General features: G+C 42.8%; 1 protein-coding gene across 3 annotated transcripts in view; it reads right to left on the reverse strand.

Annotated features, from left to right (window-relative positions):
• FARS2 (phenylalanyl-tRNA synthetase 2, mitochondrial) overlaps positions 1 to 17,681 on the reverse strand; it is a 605,344-nt gene that overhangs the window by 401,866 nt on the left and 185,797 nt on the right. For all 3 annotated transcript variants that reach the window (XM_075554131.1, XM_075554130.1, XM_075554129.1), the window contains one exon: positions 13,299 to 13,430. In XM_075554131.1, coding sequence (XP_075410246.1) covers positions 13,299 to 13,430 — 132 coding nt within the window. The remainder of the gene's footprint in view (positions 1 to 13,298; positions 13,431 to 17,681) is intronic.

The raw sequence follows: 17,681 nt of genomic DNA on the forward strand, positions 1-17,681 counted from the left end.
GTTCCACGCTTAAGAGCCGAATGAAGATTTTCCACAAGATATTTAAGAATATCCTATTTTATGTACTAAATTTTGTGGACTGTCTCTTGCTCCAACTCCTGGATTATCCACACTAAACTACAATCTCAAAACCTAGTGTAAACTTTGCATAATTATACTTCACTTTATCCATAGACCTAACAACCTGGCCATTTCATGAACACACGGTACCAGCCTGTGGTATAGAAATGAGCCTAGAAAAAAAAAAAACACAAGAAAAAAACCTTAGCAGATTGTGTTTATCCCTACAGTACCATAAATAATTCCTAAACATCTAAATTGCCATTATGCAAGGAGAAAATACAGTGGGGCCACTGAGGTGCACATCACTACCTGTGTGCAGCTGCTGGGCTCTCACAAAGCAAGAGTTTCATAAATAGTTTAAATAAAATTCAATTATATGAGTGTTCTTTTCTCTACTTATATTGCAGTCCTAGAGTTTCCTTTAAGGAGGGAAGACAACCTGATTAACCGGCCCTTCACACTAGAATTGTACCACTATACCATTTTCTACACAGTGCTATAAAATAAGGCACTTTCCCCATAGACTTTATGAATATGAAAAAATATCTGATTTGTATAGGACGCAGATTCAAAGTGTTAGAGCTGAAAGAAAATGTATCATTTGGGCTCCTCATCTTATAGATGAAATAATTAAGGACAATGTCATTTGCCTAAGGTTCGGCCTCAGAGGGATGGCCAGGCCCAGAGTGCCCACCCTCAAGCCCTGGGTGCATCCTGTTGGACCACCTTTGTTAGCCCGGGTACTGTACTGATCAGCTGGGGGGAGGCAAGCCTAGAAAACCAGGTCAGGTTCCTCCAAATCTCATTGTTCTTAAGAATCTGGAGAGTGATGAACTTTGGAATAAAGCATATGAGTTATACCCACTCACACACTCGTCGCTTCATTTTATAAACAGGATTAAGAACCTACTATGTGTCAGGCTTTGTAGCAGGCAGTGGGGGTACAGCAGTGACTTTTTGTGAAGTTTATATGCTAGTTGTGCTGACATAATTAATATACACTGTGATAGCTACATAAAAACTCACAGACAAAAATTCAAGATGAAAGGGTTTCCTTTTTCTTTTTTAAATCATTTTATTAGGGGCTCACACAACTCCTATCAGAATCCATACATACATCAATTGTGTAAAGCACATTTGTACATTTGTTGCCCTCATCATTCTCGAAACATTTGCTCTCCACCCAAGCCCCTGGCATCAGGTCCTCATTTTTGCCCCTCTCTCCCCAGTCTCCCCTCCCTCATGAACCCTTGATAATTTATAAATTATTATTTTGTCATATCTTGCTCTGTCCCACGTCTCCCTTCCCCCACTTTTCTGTTGTATGTCCCCCAGGGAGGAGGTCAAATGCAGGTCCTTGAAGTAGGTTCCCCCTTTCCAACCCACCCTCCCTCTACCCTCCCAGTATCACCACTCACACCACTGTTCCTGAGGGGATCATCCGCCCTGAATTCCCTGTATTACCAGTTCCCATCTGTACCAGTGTCCATCCTCTGGTCTAGTCAGACTTGCAAGGTAGGATTTGGATCATGACAGTGGGAGGGGTGGGGGGAAGTGGGGAAGGAAGCATTTAGGAACTAGAGGAAAGTTGCATTTTTCATCGTTGCTACATCTCACCCTGACTGTCTTGTCTCCTCCCTGAGACCCTTCTGTAAGGGGATCTCCAGTGGCCTACAAATGGGCTTTGGGTCTCCACTCCGCACTCCCCTTCTCATTCACTATGTTGAGATTTTTTGTTCTGATGATGCCTGATCCCTGATCAAAGGGTTTCCTAAGGAAGTTAGCAAGTCATAGTGCCAGTGAGAATGCTCAGAGAAGTCGTTTACCAGGACATGCTACAAAGTTCAAGTCTGCTAATAAATGACTATAGGGGCGTACCACTCCGGAGCTTCTTGGTTATGAGATTCCTCCTTCTGCTTCTCAAAGGGCCCATTTTCACACAGCGGGATGGCATTCCATGGAATTCTGTTCAAAGTTACTCAGGTGTATTCTAACAGTATCTTGCCCACCTTCTTACCAGACCCATGCAGGGAAAGGTCGTGTGGTGGGAGTTAGACTCTGTGGCTACAAGAGCCACATTAAAGTGTCAAAAGCTAATGGTCCGAATTGGTGTGAGTGGGGTATCTACTTCAGGAGTGGGCGAGCTAAGAGAACGCCTTAATGGCTGGAAACCAAAATAAACACACTGCCATTGAATCCATGCTGACTCAGAGTGACCCCTGTGGGGTTTTGAGACTACAAGTCTTAACAGGAGTAGAAAGCCTGATCTTTCACCCTCAAACTTGCTGGGGGTTTCAGCCTGCCGACCATTTAACCATTATACCACCAGGTCTCCTTTGATGGGCGTATGTCTAGATAATTACACAGCAAGTTCTTGTTTTTGGTTTACCAAATATTCATAGACAAGACATCCATTCAAAATGCATGTTGAAAACAATACATACTCAACCTTGAGGTTTCCAGAACACAAGTTCCCACCTTACTATAGATTCATATTATAAAGTAACACACTTAAAACCATCTGTTTGTGGGGGTTTTTGGTTGTTTTTAATCTTATATAAGTAATACATAATTTTCTGATAGTATCATTCTCAGATATTGGCTCACAGATACTTAGTGTTATAATTTATAAAGCTATTAATAAAAAGTGATAAGAATGAAAACTGGAAGAAGGAAAAAAGTATTCAACTAAAGTCAGAAACTGACTCACAGAGGGCAGTACTACCAGGACCCTGCTGTAATTCAGGGAATAGAAATTACATATACAGACCACAAGACAGTACATAACACATATCACACAACCTACATCCTTTACTTTGATTGACCCAAACCTTGCTTTCATTACCATAACAGAAGTCCCGGAGGAGGTACTCAGAGGGTCACAGATTGGAAGAAGGATTAGAGAGCATCAGGAAATATGCCAGGAAACAACTTGAGGTGTGCTCAGATGCTGTTACTGGGATCCACAGGCAAGCTCCAAGCTACATTTTCTATTCAAACAAGTGCAATCTTCTGCACATCTTCCCAGCAAAGAGAAGTGGTCACAGAGGGTGGGACCAAATTTGACAGAACATTAAGAGGCTGAGGGTAGATATTTGAAAATCCTTAAATATTCAGGATCCCCATACTGAAAATATGGCAGTCTCAGAAACTGAAACTATTAGAATCAAGCATGACAAGCAACAGGGTTACTGTCACAAAACTTGTCAATTTACACCCACACACATTCTCTGAGATAAAGTGACATCTCTGGAGAGTAATGTTGTAGAGAGAAACTGAAAGTTACTATGAAGGAAAGATGTATTCCATTTATGAAAGTACAACTGGGGTAAAAAACTAAAAAGACATTAACCTGGAGGATATAACAAGACAACAGAAAAATAATTACCATCCAAAATATAGGTAGATGTCCTATCAATCAATTTTTCAAAACAAACAAAACACACAGAGAAAAATTAGCCTCTCCAAAAGAAATATAAATGTCAAATAAATATGCATACAAGCATTCAACCTTAAGAGTACCATATATGCTCATGGATAAGTCGAGTTTTTCCTCACATTTTTTGTGCAGTTTTGGGGGTAAAATTAGGTGCCTCCGCTGACATTCGGGTCGGCTTATACTTGAGTATCTCTGGCAACCAGGGGAGGAAAGAACGCAAACAAAAAGGGGAACAAAAAGAAGTATGAAAGGAGAGAAGATGAAAAAAGGAGGGTGAAAGGTAGGAAGGAAAGGAGAAAAGAGAGAGGAGCCAGAACTTGCCAAATCCAAATCTGAATTGGTTGTTCTGTCTCAAAAGTTCCACTGTGCTTAATTCTGATTAATAATGTCAACAAATTATAATCAACATCTGTGACCATCTTGTGTCCTTGGAGAACACCTACCTAGATTAATTACTGCTTGGGAAAGAAAAAGTGGTGGGCGCAGCATAATCTTCTGAGCTAACCTCTGTCTTGACATTAACAGGCCCAGCAGCTCCGCTTGGAAGCCACTGTTTGGATTATGTGTTTTGTTTTTTTAAGGAACCTTAATGAGACCACAATTGCTAGAGTTTGTCTGCAGCCGTCATTATTCACAGATATAGTCTTATTGTTGCTCAAAATTTAAACAAACAAACAAAAAAAAACCCTCAATGCCAACAACTTGATTCCAACTCACAGTGACCATATAGGACAAAGTAGAACTAACCCCTGCGTTTCGGAGGCTGTCAATCTTCACGGGAGCGGAGGGTCTCCACTCTCTTCCACAGGTGGGCTCAACAGCAGCACTTGCCGTCGGCAGCCCAGCGCGGAGCCCACCATGCCAGCAGGTCCCCTCCACCACGCCTACTACACTGCACATTGCGACAGGGACAAGCCAGGCATCTTCCATGTTTACTTTTTTGCCTAACACAGTGCCTTGTACACTTCAAATTCCAAGTACAAAAATGGCACTATTTGTGGATGGCACCATGATTGTGCAGCACCAGGAAAGACATGCCATCCGCAATGAAAACTATTCATATTCATAATGACGCTCGGTAGGGTTAATTGTATACAAAAATGGGACATCAAAGAGAGAGGAACACCTAAAAATAGGGTCACATTCAGATAGAAAATAAGCATTGAATGTGCCAATGAGCATCCAAGCAGATAGGAACCTAACTAATTTTAGGACTCTATTTTTCTGTCAGTGTGTTGCACTGTGGTGCTTATATGTGACTGTGGTGTTAGAAGCTATGCCACTAGTTTTTCCAATACCCGCAGGGACACCCAGAGTGAACAGGCTTCAGCAGGGTTTCCAGACTCTGACACATTTCTAAGAAGGGCCTGGAAATACACTTGAGAAAATTAAACAACGAAAATACTATGGATCTCTAGAAGGAAACATCATGTTTGGTGAATGGAGGTCCAGCAAAAGGCAAGGGAGGTCCTCGATGAGATGCACTGAGGCAGAAGCCACACAATGAACTTGATCATGCTCATGAAGCAGGGGAGGGTAAAACTTCACAGTCTTGAGCAGCCTACAGCCAACTGGATGACAACCACCACCACCAACTGCAACATGTCGCCAGTATGCCACACCGAAGGCAACCAGGAGAAGGTCTTAGCAGTCTTCTCTCATCTCACTTCCTCCAAAGTCAATCAGTCTGTCCATTCCTTCCCTGTTGCAAGTCTTCACCATACGGGACAACAAGCATTCACTTTGTGTCTGTGTGGCTGATGGCATTTCTGAGCCACTTTTCTCTGGCCTCAGAATGACTCCAATGGGCATTTGAATAATCAACCAATGACTATCTACCACTTGGAAACATTCATGTAACTACTTATAAGGTTTATATCCTAAGAGAGCCAATTTTTAAATGTTAACAGAGATTGGGAAGGGATCTTGTTTTAAAAAGATTCTCATCCACTGTATAACTTTCTATGCAGTCTTCTAAACATCACAGGGCTGAATCAGTGCTAAATTCCTTCCCAGGCATACTCGCGGGGGTAGTTTAGAAGTTTGTTTTCCATAAACTATATGGCAAGGCGGCCTGACTCATCCCAAACAGAAGTCAGTTCACATTGTTTGGTGATGTGACTCAGTAACACCTCCCAGAGGAAAATGCAATCAAACTGTCATGCAGATGGTCATCACCTGCATCACAATGACAATTTCTAAAAGATCTAAAAGCAAAGCTTAAGGAATGAAAAGTTTGGTAAAATTATACCAGCACCCTGGAAGAGTCTTCACACAAAACCAGTTGCTGTTGAGTCGATTCCAATGCCTGGTGACCAGCTCCCCAGGCTTATCTTCTCAGGTATCATTCAGTGGCCCCACTGTCAACCTTTAGTCCACAGCCAAGCACATTAGTTGTTTACAGCCAACTTAAATGCAATCAAATGTTTTCCTGACCAAAGCAGCCATCTAATTTCATTAGTTTAATTAATGTGCTCCGGGTGGTAGCACAGACCTTAAGAGAGAGCAAATAATGACAAGACAGATAAAAAGCTTGTTTGATGTTTGTTAGTTGTGTTTCAGTTCTGGATTCTATATTTGGCAGGGCAGTTTATTCTACATAAAGTTGTAGTCACTTCAAAATCACATAATTTTCTCTTCACGTCATACTGCACAAGAGCAGAATGACTAGGTCAGCTCTTGCTCCCACTCTAGCTAGGTGAGCCCAATCGCCTCCTACAGATCTGTAACACTGAGATAACAAGGCCACCTACCCAAGAGTTAAGTGCACTAGAGTACTTTGCAAGGTGACGGATGTACGGCAGGATGCAAAAACCAAAATTGCTGTCAGCTATAATCGTTGTTCACTCTAGTTTCTAGGACTTCCGCACTTTTAGTACATTTTTGTAAAAGTTTAAAAAAAAAGTACTGTATATACTCATGTATAAGCTGAGTTTTTCAGCACATTTTTAATACCGTTTTTGTTGTAAAATTAGGTGCCTCAGCTGATATTTGGGTCGGCTTATACTCAAGTATATATGATACTCAGTCTAAACCACCTTAATATTTGCCTTTGGGTTGTCTATATGCAAACCTTTACTGCTGGGTCTCAAATCAACAAAATCATCTAATATTTGGTATGCAACAAAATCTAGCTTCGGTACAAATTGGACAATTACTCAAAATGGCCACAAGATGGCAGTCTCGGTTTAAAAAATCCTCTGAGATAGTAATGATTTCAGCTGGTGTAACAGCAGATATTTAGAAATTCCCTATTTGCAAACTTTCTTTCTTCTTCATTCTCACCCCCACCTGCACCAACATTGCCCCACCACTCAATCCCTGCTTGTTCTTGAAAAAATCCTGCTCCCAGACATCCCTGACCCTTCAATAACACTCATGGTCTGCAGCCATGCCAATCATCTCCGCCCCACCTCCATCATCTTTCTGTCCCCCTTACAAACCTTTTCCAACTTTGTCCCCAACTCCCCAGGATCCTCCCACCATCTCCAAGTTAACATTCTGTAATCTGATATCTCCTTTCCCTCTGTCTCTTCCCTCTTCTGACTTGTGATTTTCCATCTCCCTCATCATTCCCCCCTCCCACCACAGGCATCTTCCACGCTAACTCACCGCTCCCCTCTGCCAAATTTGTCTCCCCACCTTACCCATTTGCAGTCAGGATGTTCCTGGTTCAAAAGCCTCTTCCATAAACCAAGACATCCCTCCTTCAGACCCTGTGCCACTCCTCTCTCCATGAGATGACAGGGGGCAGGAGGATTAGTTAAGTACATATCCCTTTCTCTCTTTCTGACTTATCTGCTCTCAAGAAACGACTGGGATTATTTTCCCTCTCATCCGGACATTTATATTAAAGAGTTTAATTACCTCGCTCAGTCATATGATCTTACCTGGCATGATATCTATATAATTCTAACAACAACTTTACTTTTCAACCCAGAAGATAGGGAGAAAGTCTGGGTAATGGCTCAGGAGAGACACGATGAAATTCATGTCCAAAACTGGAATAAACCAGTGGCCCCAAAGCATTTCCCTGACGAGACCCTGACTGGAGTTATCAGCTTGGTCAGGGGGACTGCACTCTCCAAGATGATACGGTTATCTATCTCACTGCAGACTGACCATAAACAGCCAATATGGCAGTTAGTTACAACAAAATTAGGGAAATCATTCAAAATCCAAATGAAAATCCTCTTAGAAACTCTCCTTAAATACACCAGAGGTGACCCTTCAACACCAGCTGGAATGAGTTTACTTCATTCACACTTTATTTCACAGTCAGCTCATGACAAAAAGAGAAAACTTCAAAGCTTGGAGGATGGGCCTTGGACTTCACAATAAGACTTTCTCAATGTGTCCTTCAAGGTTTTCAATAACAGGGAGGTAAAGGAGAAAATTAGACAAACTACAAAGGAGCAAAGCTAAATATCAGGTGCTACCTAATACCCTTCAGGGCAATATGGGTAAATCCAAACCAATTAACACTGGGCCACACGTGGGTAAGCCACCCAGTCCTTGCTTTAAGTGTTCCTAGGTGGGACACTGGCACACAAATGCCCCAAGCCTCGTTCTCTGAAATCCTTGCCCACATTACAGACAAGGAGGACACTAGGGAGTTGACTGGCAGAAGGACAGTCTCTTCCACAACACCCCCAGAGCAACCTGCTCAAGACACAGTGTTGTCCTGGCTGTTAGGATTGGCAATGGAGGATTGACAGTCCCCACGTGGATCATTCATCTCGAGCCCAGAGTAACAATCATCATCTCAACACTACCTGAACAGTCAGGACAAATTTTTTTAGCACCCACTCCCATTCTAGGAGTCTCAGCTATATACGGCTGGGTTCCAACCACTAAGGCGCTCACCGGACCAAGCCAAGCCAAGCCAGCTATAGGCTTTTTGATGACCCTGTCCAGCAGAAAGCAGTTACAGGAGATGAGACTGTCAGCCCTATTCCCTATTATCAAAAGGCAGGAATAAGGGGTCCATGACTCTTTCCACCCCCATATCTTCCCAAACGCACCAAAGAATTCCTGTGCATGTCAGAGTTTATGTCATTCCCACCACATTCAAACTTGCCCATCAGGAACAAGCGCAGCCCCAGCACCCAGCCCCCAGCCCCCCAAACCTAGTTATTAACCACAGTCCCAAGGGCATATTAGCATGTGATTTCTTTGTTTCACCCCCTTGCTTACACTCTTCTCTCTTAGCTTGCTCGTACTTGATCTTGCCCGGTCTCGAACACTCTTATCTTCCCCCCCGCCCTTACTCGCTCCTTCCACTACTCTGATACCCCTGTTTCTCTGATTTCCCTTCACTCCGCTTCTTTGGTCTCCCTTGGAGTCTGGGAAAACCCTACAATCGTGCTTCCCAATAAAGCTTGTTAATCTATACTCCCTTTCCGCTCCAGTCTATGATTTCTATCACTTCTAGAAAGTTCACTGACAGCAGCCTCCAATGACAGACAGACAAATGGCTCAGAGTGTAGTCCACTGGCTAGGATCTCTTACGGGAAAAAGGCAATTTAACTAGTCAACTATATTTGCAAATGTTTGCTGTGAGTGACTGCCAGGCACACAGTTCAAAAGCTTTTTTAACTATAGGCATAAAAAGGCATTTGAGTAAGATAATAAGTTCAGAGCTTTGTCAACATAACATCAAGCTCAAATTGTAAAGTCTATACAGAATGTCTCTGATGAAATTGTCTCTTCGTCAATTTCTCCTGTCGACCTCTTATGTCCGGTATTTAACTTACATTCCATGTGCATAACTCCCTCACAATTCAAAGGATCTCCCGGCATCACTACAGAATTTTCAAATATATTGTCTTTGGATTTTTTTCACCTTTTTCCTTTCACTGTTCTCTTCCTGAATGCCTGGTACAACTCATCCAGCTGTGTTAGAGCAGTCTCCTGTTTCATATAATTATGTTCAGCCAATAATTATACAAATAAACCTCATAATAACACATTAAGGATATTAGAAAATGTATAATGAAGCACAATTCCACATGTCAACTGGTGTATCAGATGAACAAGCTCCCTGTGTCTGTGTGCTGGCCCCAAACACCAGGTGCTCCTGGGGAGAAGTTCCATGGCTGACCCAAAACTTTGGTCAAAAAAGGAAAACAAAAACACCCCAGATGGATCTATGTTAGTTCTCATTCCAGAGGTAGATTTTACTTACTTGCTCCCAGTAGTTTTTCTGTTGTGATGCGTATCTATTTATAAAAATGGTCTCTTTTCTTCTTCTTTCTTATACCTTCTCCCCTTCTTTAAACAGGAATCACACAATCTAGAACAGTGCTTCTCAGCCTTCCTAATGCTGCGACCCTTTAACACAATTCCTCATGTGGTGGTGACCCCAACCATAAAACTATTTTCGTTGCTACTTCATCACTGTAATTTTGCTACTCGTAAGACTCGTAATGTAAACATCTGATATGCAGGATGTAGTTTCGTTGCTACAAATTGAACATAATTAAAGCATAGTGATGAATCACAAAAACAAATGTAATTATATATTATGAAATATTTATTTCTAATGACAAATAGATGAAATTTTGTCTGGAAGCATGGTGTAGCATGGGTAACAGTCTTCACTCGGGTTACTTGGATGTGGGTGTATCTGCATGCGGACAGACCCGCCTGGAGACAGATAGAGGAGTGGTTTCTCGGTTTCTAAGGCCATTGGAAATACGTATGTGTTTTCCAATGGTCTTAGGCAACCCCCGTGAAAGGGTTGTTCGACCCCAAAAGGGGTCACAACACAGGTTGAGAACTGCTGATCTAGAACATGGATACAGGAATGGGGAAAAATTACAGAAGCAATCTGGTTCCTCTGCTTCGTTAGAAATAGTGTCTAGGACAGTTTAAAACTTCCAGCAAAACTTCCTGCAAAAGTTGATTTAACATAAGAGGATGCTCGGCTGATAAAATAGAAGCATTTTAAATATGACAAATATAACCAATCGGTTTTTATGATATATTTATCATGCATTGTGCTAAGTACTTTATAAACACATATACATAACCTCAATTAAACCTCAAAATAGCATTTTGAAATAGGTACCATGTCCACTTGAACTGTGAGAAAAGTCAACGGTAAAGCCACTTGCCTGAAGAACACACCTGTCACCTAAAGTTTGTAAGGACCAAACCCAGGCCTCACAATTTTTACTAAGAAGCTTTAGCTGTGACACCTGGATTCCCCAGTTTCTAGGACCAAACCCCAAACCAAACTCAGGACCATTGAATTGAATACAATTCATAGCAACTGTGGCAGTCACCTAATCTGGTGTCAATTTAAGGATTAAGAGTGTAGGGGTGGAGTCTAGGCTGTCAATCTGGAGACAGCCAATGAGATTTCTGTGTAGGCATGGTCTCCTGAGAATTCTAGGACATCTAGTACTTCCTCCTAGGAGGTGGTAGTCTCTCTCTCTCTCTCTCTCTGCTACTCTCTGGGAGACATTGGAGAAGCCAAGCCACATGGACGCAACCAATCTTCAGAAGCCGGAGAAGCCACAGAGAGGCCCCTGCCAGAGCTGAGATGTTTCCAATGACACTGGATCCAAAGACTTTCTACCCACTGGCCTGTCATCTGCATTCGGCATCATTGCATGTGCTTCATTGAGTCTGAAGAAGACTTTATAGATTGATATTGGAAATATGGGCTACTATCGGACTTATAAATCTCTTTTTTATACACATATGTGTGTTCATGGATTTGTTTCTCTACTCTACCCAGACTGACACATCAACCATACAGAACAGATGTGAACTGCTTATTAGACTTTTCAAGAGAGCATTCAGTCTCATCTTTCTCCTGACAAGTTTCTGGTGGCTTTGAACTGTGAACTTTGCAGTTAGCAACCCAAGGTTTACCCCCCAGCATTACTAGCGTTCTTTGCCTCTAGGGAAGCCCTTGTTATTTTTTGACAACACTCGGTGATGAACTGGCAGTATTCTGGGCTTTCTTAAGCCTCTCTCAGCAGAAAGGAGAGGAATCTCTGAGACTCCTTGGAATGGAGGCTACTGAGAAGAACAGAAAGCCAGACTCAGTCTTCCCAGCCTGGCAGCTGAATTCATTGCCATCCACCTCTTCAGTCTCACCTCAATTCTTATTCATCAGTTCTACCCAGTTCTTCCATACCAAACTCCTGATGCCACCCTACCACACATACACTGTTCCTGCTGTGAGAAGCATCCCCACAATCATCCCCAACCAATAACCTCTGCACCATTTTTAATCTGAAAAATACATTTAAAATTTTAAATTTAAATAGTGACATTTAAAAAACTCACAACTCTGAAATTAAGTTTGCAAATAATCGCTTTTCTTAAGCAATGATCCTGCAGGAAAAAGTTGTCAAGAATTTTTCAGAAAGAAAACTTAAGAGACTTTCCATGGGTAGCAGGACTGATAGACCTGGGTGGAATTCAACAGAGACGTGTCTTTCCACTTAGCCTCATTTGCACTGAAACTGACAGTACCAACAGTGGCTCATAACAATATCAGCCTTCTTTTTTATAGTATATGCAAGATCTCTGCTGAATTTGGGGAACTACACTACATGCACCAAGGAGCCTGGTGTCATGGTGGCTGACCGCCTGCTGAACAGAGAGAGGTCAGTAGTTGGAACTCACCACTCACTTTGCCGGAGATTGATGTGGTATCTGCTTCTGTAAAGAATATCACCATGGAAATCCTATGGGGCTGTTCCACCTTGCCTAGAGTCACTATTGGTCTCCATTCCAAAATAAGACTGAGTAAAAGTAGCTGCCTCTCCAACTCATCTCCAGCCTTGAAATTTTATGATAATGGGTTTAGTTTTTTGCGCCCCCCCCCCACTCCCTTTTGCATTAAATACATGAACAAAAAAAGTGGCCTTGTATTTAAAGAATCTCAGGGCAAGTTGCAGTCCCATGGAATGCTGCAAAGAACTTTCAGGAATTTAAAAGTAACGTGTCCATAACACAAAACCACACCGGGGTGGATGATCCCTTCAGGACTGGGGTGTGAGGGGCGATACTGGGAGAGTAGAGGGTGAGTGGGTTGGAAAGAGGGAACTGATTACAAGGCTCTACATGTGATCTCCTCCCTGGGGGATGGACAACAGAAAAGGGGGTGAAGGGAGACGTCGGGCAAGGCAAGATATGACAAAATAATGATTTATAAATTATCAAGGACTCATGAGGGAGGGGGGAGCAGGGAGGGAGGAGAAAAAAAGAGGACCTGATGCAAAGGGCTTAAGTGGAGAGCAAATGCTTTGAAAATGATGAGGGCAAAGAATGTACAGATGTGCTTTATACAATTGATGTATGTATAGATTGTGATGAGAGTTGTATGAGCCCCTAATAAAATGTTTAAAAAAACGAAACCACAAACAATAAATCCAACACCAAAGGGCTGAGTCGGAAGATTGCCACAAATGTTTTAAAATACAGAGGATGCTGAGTTTCACTGTGCTCCCCAGGCTTCTCAATGGTGTTTTCCAGACGTCAAGTAACAGAGCTTTCTTCTGAAACACCTCTGAGAAGACTGTAACTTGCAGCCTTTCAGTCAGCAGCCAAGTGGGTTAACTGCATCACCTAGGGTTTCCCTAAGCAAAATCTTCTGTGAGAAATTAAAGCTGCTCAGAGGTGAGCATAAGAGACAAATCTAAGTCAAAGGAACAATACTAGGAGGGCAGAGAGTTGGTGTTATCCCCACTTGAGTATGCACCTACACGGAAAGTATGCGAATGAAGTCAGCAGCCAGCAGACCCGGCATAGGGACTTCTGAATTATCATCTACCTGAATTCAACAGTTGCTGCTCCATCACGCCACAGCCAAGAACTTCCAGCCATTCTCCATGAAAGTTGATCTCCATTTCGAAGGACGGATGAGTAAAAGGAAAGTAGCAGTCGATCCATCTTATCTCAAGCCCTGAAAGAATGCCCGACAAACAATTAGTGTGAAAAACAGCCTATAGTTTCTAGTGATCAAGTGTGTCCCTCCCCTAACGACACCAATTATTGAACCCTAACTGAAACAAATAGCGAACAAACCGAAGTGCAGCACTTCAGGGTGAGGCAGTAAATCTGAAAACCTTGGGAAAACCTGGGCAAGTCTTTTCTAATAAGGCAAACATTTTGTGCGGCTCTGAGACCCTTGGAAGCCAGATCCACCACCTAACCAATCTTTGCAATCACCTGGCAGAAGGGAAACTAGGCTATCGTCATGGAAACCCAGAAACTCTGTTACTTTCTATAAGAGAAAATGACACCTAAGCTAAGAGTTATCTCTACTGCCATCAGGAGGATTCCAACTCAAAGCAACCCTACAGGACAAGGAAAACCTGTGTCTCAGGGTTTCTGAGACTGTAGCTCTCCAAAAGCCTCATAGTTCTGCCTTGCAGCTGCTGGTGGTTTTGAACTGCTGCCCTATGCCACTAGAACTTACAGGAATTATATTTTTTACTATCCTCCTTTGAACACATAGATCCCTACTGTGGCCAATTTAAGATAACGTAAACTTCCAAAAGTATATATGTTAATTAAAAATTTAAGTTTATAAACACTAGAAGATCTATCAGCTACTATCAGCTACATTTAAGCAACATTTCAAAATGTCTGAACATTTTTCCTATGGATGGATTACGAACATGACATACTTTTTTTCTCCTAACCTTTTTTTTCTTATTTAATACTTTTATTGGGGACTCTTACATCTCTTATCACAATCTATACATTCATCCAGTATGTCGAGCAATTTGCACATATGCCGCCATCATCGTTTTCACAGCATTCTCTTCCTACTTGTGACCGATATCAGCTCCCCATTTCTCCCCCCTCCCTCCCCCAAACCTATGTACCTCTAAACCAGAAAAAATAAACATATGCTGAATCTCACAACAAGTACTTATAAGTATCATGCTTCTGAGCAGTATCATCATTGAACAAATAAAAAGAAAAGTTCAACACCACCACAAACTCCAATGAGCCTAGGTCACCCAAACACGGGAAACTAGAAAAGAAGGGCCGTCAACACGCAGAGGGTCCCTGTGAGGAGCAGAGCTCTCCAGAAGAGAGCATTTTACAACATCCCGCACCAGGACAGCATTGTGTTTTCCCTCCCAAAGTCATCCACACTTTGAATCCTGTGGAAATCAGAATGAACATAGTAATAAACTTTGCTTCGTTTTTTTGGTTTTTTTTGAGAACTTAGGCCATGTCATTGCGAGGAGAGAACGGATGAGAGGAGTCCACTGTCTTACCCCAAAGTGACAGTAACCACGCACTTGACTAGGGAGACCTAGGACTGCTCAACTCTAAACCCCCTTCCTTTTGGCAATTAAAATATTATATGTTAACAATGTAAAGCATCTGACAAATAAAATAGTAACTATCCTGTCAAAAGAGATTTCGATCATTGAAAATCAGACATCAGATGGACTGGAAATACGAAAGAGCAGGTCCCTTCCTCTAGCCCCAAAAGGCATGGTAGGTGGTATCTTGCATTGTTCAGGTTTAATTACATTTCTTTTCCTTGTTATCTCTTGTCTATGGCAAATGACAACTGATATCTGTTTACACTGCTGGTGCTGGTGCTGTTTCGAGGTGCCCTCTGGTCAGAGTGGACTCATTGCAAACCTATATGCAACAGAACAAAACACTGTCCAGTCCTGCACCATCTTCACAATCACTGCTATGCTAGAACCCATTGTTGCCCACACTGTGTCAATCCATTCTCATTGCCGATCCTCCTCTTGTTCACTTCCTCAGCTTTACCAAGCATGATGGCCTTCCCCAAGGTCAGGTTCATTTGGATAATATGTCGGAAAATAATGAAATGAAATCTGTTCATATTTGCTTCTATGGGACATTCTGGTTGTACTTCTCCCAAGGTAGAAGTTTGTTCTTCTAACAATCTATAGTATATTCAATATTCTTCACTGATACTGTTAGGTAGCTTAGCCTAGGGAATTGGGAAGTCCATAACGCATGCCCAGGAGAGCCAGCAAAAGACAAAAGCTGGATTTTCCCGCCTGTGGGCTTGGATGGGCGTTACACCTGGAGCAGCCCACCTGGGCCGGGTGATTGCAATCCAGCCAATGGGATCGACCTGGGGTCAGTTCACCACGCCTCCCCGGAACCCTTAAGGCAGGAACCGAGAGGAAGAGGGTCTTTTGGCTGGTCTTGCTTGGGTGGTCTGGTCATCTTCGTGGGAGGGGAGAGATCCTTGCGTGTCCCGGAGCAGTCTGCCAGGCTGCATGGTCAAAGGAATCCTATGGGTGCCGCGTAAAACCTGATGCTTCTTTGAACTTTCATTAAATTCACTTGGATCACGAGCCCGGCTTCGGCATGAAATCTTTCTCGCGCGGAGCCAAGGACCGAGGCTGACATTTAGGGCGGAGAGAGAAACCTAACAATACCATAATCCAGAGACATCAATTCTTACTCGGGTTTATTTACTCATTGACCAGGATGATGGTTAGATTCTATATCAACTTGTACCTGACTGAAACTTGGGGTGGAATACAACCCATCTATCAGCCTGATGATGCCTCTTTGGGGATGTGGTCTTTCAGACAATGAGTGTCAGTCTCAGGCAGTCTGTCTCTCTCTCTCTCTCTCTCTCTCTCCCTCTCTCTCTCTCTCTCTCTCTCTCTCTCTCTCTCTCTCTCATGGCTTGCCATCCCTGGGAGCTGTTACTGCGCTCCTTTGTTCCTGCACACCTTGGATCCATGAGACTCTATCCAGTGGCCTAAAATATCCCAACTTCCCACTTCACCTTCCTACTTCCTTATGCAATTGCATGAGTCTAATGGAGACTTGAGCTACCATAAGACTTGAATTGGATTGAGATGGGTCGGCTTCTTGATAAAAAACTTTTTCTTGCAAGTCTGGATAGAGCAGAGGTTGTACACTGGTGCAGATAGGAGCTGGAGGCACAGGGAATCCAGGGTGGATGATACCTTCAGGACGAGGGGTGTGAGGGGCGATACTGGGAGGGTAGAGGGTGAGTGGGTTGGAAAGGGGGAACGGGTTACAAGGATCCACATGTGACCTCCTCCCTGGGGGACGGACAACAGAAAAGGGGGTGAAGGGAGACGCTGGATAGTGCAAGACATGACAAAATAACAATTTATAAATTATCAAGGGCTCATGAGGGAGGGGGAGCAGAGAGGGAGGGGGAAAAAAGAGAGCTTGATGCAAAGGGCTTACGTGGAGAGCAAATGCTTTGAAAATAAGGGCAAAGAATGTACAGACGTGCTTTATACAAATGATGTATGTGCATGTATGGATTGTGATATGAGTTGTATGAGTCCTAATAAAAGGTTTGAAAAACTGAAAAAATTATTTCTTGATATAGTTATTTCTTATATATATGTGTCACTAGTCTTGTCTCTCTAGAAAACTCAGCCTAACACAGCCAGCTTTCAAATGCATATGAGGCAATAGAAAGTGCCATGGCTTGGGTCTGATGTACCTTAAACCTCAAGTGATTTTTTTGAGCTTTTAAAACTTAAGGAGATTTTTTGCAGCACATGTGCCCAATTCAATCTGACATTTGATGTCTTGATTGCTGCTTCCATGGGCAATGAGTATTCCTCTGATAAAAATAGACGCGGCTGTTGTTAAGTGCCGTGAGTCATTTCCAGCCCATAGCAACCATATGTACAAAAACCAAAACATCACCTGGTCCTGTGGTATCCTCACAATTAAGTTGAACCCATTGTTGCAATACCTGTGTCAGTCCATCTTGATGAGGTCTTCCTCTTTTTTGCTGTCCCTTAAATGGCACATTAAACGGGTAGATCTGCTGCACAAGACCTCCTTAAAGTATTGAAAAGCAAGGACATTACTTTGAGCACTAAGATGAACCTAATGCAATCTGTGGGGGACCAGCTTCCCCACAACCAAATGGGTCCAAAGGACAGTTGTGTAATTGAGGGGTAAATTAAAGAGACATCAGACAAGATAAAGCATGCAAGGGCTCACCTGGTTCATGACGACTAGAACCAGAATGAAACTGTACTGACTCACAGACTTACGGCAAGCAAGCCACCATGGTAGGCACGTGTGTACCAGGGAGGGATTGTCCAAGAGGCATACATGTGACAGGAGGGTACATACATAACAAGATGGGTGGGTCATGGAGTCAAGGTGGCAGCCTAACCTTGGTCTTCTCTGA

Source organism: Tenrec ecaudatus, chromosome 7 (genome assembly GCF_050624435.1).
Source record: "Tenrec ecaudatus isolate mTenEca1 chromosome 7, mTenEca1.hap1, whole genome shotgun sequence".
Taxonomy (NCBI): domain Eukaryota; kingdom Metazoa; phylum Chordata; class Mammalia; order Afrosoricida; family Tenrecidae; genus Tenrec; species Tenrec ecaudatus.